At 46.1% G+C, this 5129-nt stretch overlaps 1 protein-coding gene across 2 annotated transcripts; it reads left to right on the forward strand.

Annotated features, from left to right (window-relative positions):
• The first annotated feature begins 335 nt into the window (after window positions 1–335).
• On the forward strand, window positions 336–3559 carry TIFA (TRAF interacting protein with forkhead associated domain). 2 transcript variants are annotated; one of them, XM_018067880.1, is made up of 3 exons: window positions 351–402; window positions 1449–1615; window positions 2520–3559. In XM_018067880.1, the coding sequence occupies exons 2-3, from the start codon at window positions 1579–1581 to the stop codon at window positions 3104–3106; spliced, it is 624 nt and encodes a 207-aa protein (XP_017923369.1). In that variant the 5' UTR covers window positions 351–402; window positions 1449–1578; the 3' UTR covers window positions 3107–3559. The 2 variants fall into 2 exon arrangements, with proteins under 2 accessions (XP_008924660.1, XP_017923369.1); XM_008926412.2 differs by lacking the exon at window positions 1449–1615 and having other exon boundaries at window positions 336–402.
• Window positions 3560–5129: the final 1570 nt, after the last annotated feature.

A 5129-nucleotide genomic window follows, 5' to 3' on the forward strand; every position in this document is an offset into this window, starting at 1 on the left:
CGGGCGTGAGGAGCCGCTGGAACCCCTCGGCAGGAGAGGAGGTGAGGGGAAGGAAGGACGGGAGGAAGGAAGGAAGGAGGCGGGATGGATCAGCGGGTAGAACCGGGGGTGCGTTGGGGCGGTCGCGATGGAGGCGGCGGGTTCGGTCGGGAGGATGGCGGGCTGGCCAGGCGGCAGCGAGCCCCCTGCTCCGGGGGTCCGTGCTCTCAGTGCTCCGCGTCCTTCTCCTGCCTCTGGAAACGGGGATGGTGACGCTTCACCGCGGGACGGGATGGGATGAGATGAGATCACGGTTTGTTTGTCTCGAACCGAAGGTGCGGAGGGAGAACAGCGGGGAGAGGAGCTGCGGGAGAAGCCCCCGGGTTCAACTGGAGAAAGTTTACTTCTGTCCAAAGCGCTCCAGTAAGTAAAACCTCCTTCAGCAATTACGTGGTAGTATGTTAAGTATGTTCAACCTCGATAAACTTTTAGGGCGGGACGGGGCCAGCTGGGGTGGAGATGCCTGAGGTGGTACACGAGGATAGATAGATAAGATAGATAGATAGATAGATAGATAGATAGATAGATAGATAGATAGATAGATAGATAGATAGCTGGGTCTGTGGGTGCTGCTGGAGCAACTGGTGGCTGGTCTTGCGTAATAAATGTAGCCGTTTGTAAAATTCATCATTAACACGTGAGTAAAGCCAGTGTTATGCGCTGACCTGTGTACACATCAGATTTCTCAAAATGTGTCTTTCCGTTCCTGTGTTTTGCCTACCCCTGCTGCGTTTCAGAAACCAAGTAACAAAGATGATAGCTGAAGCAGAACGTGCTTTTAAGTTGGTATCAAATTCAGCCCAAGTCTCGAGGCAGAAAACTGTCTCTAAGCTGATGTAAGAACTAAGGAAAATCAAAGGACTTGGTGGCTTTCCCCTTTCACCAGAAATGACCTCATATAATATCCCCTTATTGGTGCAAAACAGGAAAGGGCAGAACTAGACACAGACACAGTCCCTGCTGCTCACAGAGCTGCTTCCAGCATACTGGAGCTGAGGAATCTACCAGGAGGAAGGATGGATGCTGGTGGCACCACAGCTTGTCTCACAGATGGCAAAGGAATAACCTGCCATCAGGGTGTCTCTCTCTGTATTCCTGCCAAAAGCACAGATGACATTTCCTAGTTCATTTTAACGTGAGCTCTGCTTGAAATTTTCTGTTCCTCTCAGCATCTGCACTGCTGTAGTCTACTTCAGTAAGCAAGCTGAGCTACTCTGAGTGTCAGAACTGCTGCTGGTTTTGTATTAAAGGTGGGAGAAAGAAGTGGTTTTGAGCTTTCACACAGAAAACAATGCACTGACACACCGCCATTCACTGTGCTTGGTGTTTATGTACAGTGGCGTAAATGAGCCTTCAAAAACACAAGTCAACTCCATCATCACAAAACACAAATCATCATTTAATTGCAGTGGTGAATCACCTACTCATAAAAACCCCCAGATTAAATTGTGAGCACTGAGAGAGCTCAAGATCTGCGTTAAGACACACTGGGAACTCATTGCAATCCAGCAGGAGAAACATGACAAACATCTGCACTGTATGAAACCAGTTAAATGGCTGCTCACATGTTTCGCTGGTGAGTAACTGGGAACTCATTCTCTTGTTCCTACTTAAGGTGCCAAGACTTTTCTTTCTTTAGACTCTGTTTCAGTGCAGGAAGACACTGGCCTTGCATTTGTGGGGGAACAGATCGCAGTGTTCCCTTAGGTGCCTCAGATTTTATTAGGATGCACCGCAGTCGCTGAGACTTTGAAACAGAATTCATAATCAATCATCTCTGTGCTGCATGTGAGATGCTTAAAAGAACACACACAAAACCAACCAAAGCCAAGAGAAGTTACTTATTTTTAGTTCTGCATCGGATAGCTGGGATTTGCCAACAGGCAACGGGGAAATGCCTTGAGCTGGTGACAATTCCTCATTTAGGTCTAGAGAATACTCCAGCTGTTGCATTCACTTTACACACTGTCAGAGCAGTCACTTCTAAAACACTGTTTTGTTTCATGCAAGAGGTAAATTCTGACCCAAGAGCCAAAGGTGTCGCTTTGTACATATTTGAATTATGTCTGCCTACAGACAGACTGGTTGTAAAAGTAATTTGATGCCTTCTAGTCACAGGACTGCAACGAGAGCAGAGCACAGAGGCACAGACGCTACCTGCTCCATTTTACTGCTCCATTTTAAGCCCATAAAGTAAATCTTTTTTCCTAAATGACATATTTCTTGCAAAGATAAATCTACCCGTGAGATCCTCACAAAGAGCTTGTTGGCAGCAGCGGTCAGTCGCGGGTGCTTCTCAGAGCTCTGAGAAGCTTCTCAGAGCTTCTTTGCTCCAGTGCTTTCATCACATTTGCTGTCAGCCAATTTGCTATAAATTCTATCCAGTTGCTACACAATAGCACACGAAGTGTTTTAATGCCACACCGAACCCGCGGTGATTTCGTGCTGGTGATTTTTTTACCTCTCCCTTGTTCTCCGAGGAACTCTTTCCACCATGAGCTCCTTTGAAGACGCCGAGACGGAAGAAACGGTGCCGTGCCTCCACATGACCTTTTACCACCCTTGCCAAGGGGAGAAGATGATGTTCCGCTGCCTGAACTTCTGCAAGCGAGAGCAGGTCAGGGCGGACGAGGCGGCCAAGTTCGGCCGCGACTCCAGCGTCTGCCGTTACAGCCTGATGGACGCTCGCGTCTCCCGCATCCAGTTCTCCCTGCAGTTCTACAGGAAGCTCCACAGCTCGGAATGCTGCTTCGAGATCAAGAACTTGAGCAAGAGGACAAAGCTGACCGTGAACCAGACGGAACTGGGTTACCTGAACAAGGTCGACCTGCCCTGGAGGTGCGTCATCTGTTTTGGGGACTACCAGATCTTGGCAGAGGTCCAAGAAGGGGAGTCCGTGGATTATTTTGAGACTCACCTGCACTTGGCCGAAGCGCCAATCTTACAGGAGAGATCCCTGCCATCCCTGCCATCCCTGCAGCCGGTACCCGAGAGTGGCATTTCTTCTTCCATTTTCCTTTGCCAAGACAAAAGCCCCACAGAGATGGATGAAAACGAGCCGTGCTAGCAGGGAGGAGGAGGCTGGATCAGATTTTGCAGACTGCACAGCTCCCAGCATGGAAGGCTGTCACCTCAGTCCAGTATTCCTGGTGGTTCTCACCCCTGCACATCAGCCCTTCTTACCTGGTGTTTTCAGCACGGGCATTCCAGAACATACTTTGTTCCAGACAAGAACAGATTCCTGGCACTGCCTTCACAGGGCCATAAGTGCTCTCTGATCACCAGTTTGCCTGTGGGAGACAGGGGGCCACTCAAATCCAGGGCAGCAGGTTCCATTCCAGAACTGTGACCACGTGCCTTGAAGGGATGTTTAACAGGCATTATTATTAACACAGAGCACACACGACGTGGTTTTGGTCCCAGCTAAGGAGGGACATAATTCCTCACTGCATTTGTTGTACTTTGCTTTTGACATGGAATTCCAAACAGTATTTGCAAGCCTAGGTTGTAACTTGCTGAATTTTGCAATTCAAACACTAGAAACACTTTGTCAGCCAAGTCCTTTTGGGTTTATGTTTTTATTAACTTCGCAGCAAGATTTTTTTCCTCTCTCATTTTTTAAAATGAAATCAAATCTGTATTTTTTGCAAGTTAACTGCTTTTGCTTTGTGATGTAAACAAACGTGCAGCGTCAGTGATCACAGTACATAAAAACCCAGGTAAATTTCTTAATAAAAAGCATTTGGTTGCCTAGTAAGGATTTGCTGTATTTTACAACTACGATCTAAAAAGGAATTTATGGGGAGTAAAATTATTTCCAGAAAAGAAATTTTCACTGGCACTGTTCTGGGCTTTCCAAAAGTGCCATTGCACCAAGGTAAGAGTCACTAGTTTCCTACCTCTACTACCTCCCACCCCAAATATTTCTAAGTATTTTTCATGTTGTTTCAGTGAAGTTTTGCTTTGTCAAGGGCTCAGCTTTTCATTGGCACTTCCCCCCCCACCCCCCAAGTATTTTAGTTTGCTTGAAAGACACACTGGAAAGAATCAGATCATCCATAGGAGTTACCCATCTTATCATCCCTAAATATTAGGATGCATTCCAGCATTAATCATTCCAAGAAAACCATAATTATAGCTGAGAGGAGGAACAGCTGAGATTAAGGCAACCAACCACAAGCGAGAAAAAGTTTATGGGAGAGGCAACGAAACTCAAACACAGGCTTATGTAGGATTTGCCTGTTCATCTCATCCTTGCCAAAAAACACCTTGTTCCCATCTTTTCCACTCTTGGAACTAGGCTGTGGTCATACTTAATTTTTGCAGTCCTCCTTTTGTACTTCTCTGGGCTTAAAAGGCAGGTTGCTCGTAGTGTCGTTAAGTGGTGTTATCCAGTTTCTGTTCACTGGCTCTGTCACACAAGACATTAACCCATGGCACTGATCATATTAATTGCTTACCATTTTTGGGCTGTTACCCTAAACAAGAAGTGACAACCCCAACCTGAAATCCTCAAGGCAGTATATAAACAGAAGCATCTACAAACAGCACTTAACCTGAGAAGAATCTTCTGTCTGGTCTGCACAGTTCAGAGCACTGAGCCTCAGCAGATTTGGAGCCAGAGCAGAGCATTCCTTAGGCACATCTCCAGGAGCCAGGAGAACACCTTTGGCATGGAAACAAACCCCCAGCTATTTACTGGTTTCCAAGCAACAATAATTTCTACAACTATATTTACTTGGGGTAAGAATTAACCATCTAAAACATGCATTAAAAAATGAATCCTATCACTATGCTGATGTGACCAGCATCACATTATTTTAAACATTATTTTAACATTATTATTTTAAACATTATTTTAAACAAGGAATGTTATTTTACCTTTGAAGTATGAGGGTACAGCTGCTCATTTCCAACAGGAGAAGGGCTCCACGCTCCAAAATTCCTCAGGTTCTCTGTTACTGCCACTTGTTTGGAGCTTCCCATTCAAAACAGCAGGTCTCCAGAGGGGATGCTGTGGGATTCAGGAGTTAAGGACACAGCCCATCATTTCTTAAAACCTTCCTCAGTGAGCTGATGCACAGGTAATT

Source organism: Manacus vitellinus, unplaced genomic scaffold (assembly GCF_001715985.3).
Source record: "Manacus vitellinus isolate BGI_N305 unplaced genomic scaffold, ASM171598v3 scaffold_125_pilon, whole genome shotgun sequence".
Classification (NCBI taxonomy): Eukaryota; Metazoa; Chordata; class Aves; order Passeriformes; family Pipridae; genus Manacus; species Manacus vitellinus.

Bases quoted from the DNA above. Each gene is read 5' to 3' on its own strand.
- TIFA (XM_018067880.1), top strand. From the start codon at position 1,579: ATGAAACCAGTTAAATGGCTGCTCACATGTTTCGCTG. The intron at 1,616-2,519 runs GTGAGTAACTGG...TTGTTCTCCGAG, and splicing joins GCTGCTCACATGTTTCGCTG to GAACTCTTTCCACCATGAGC.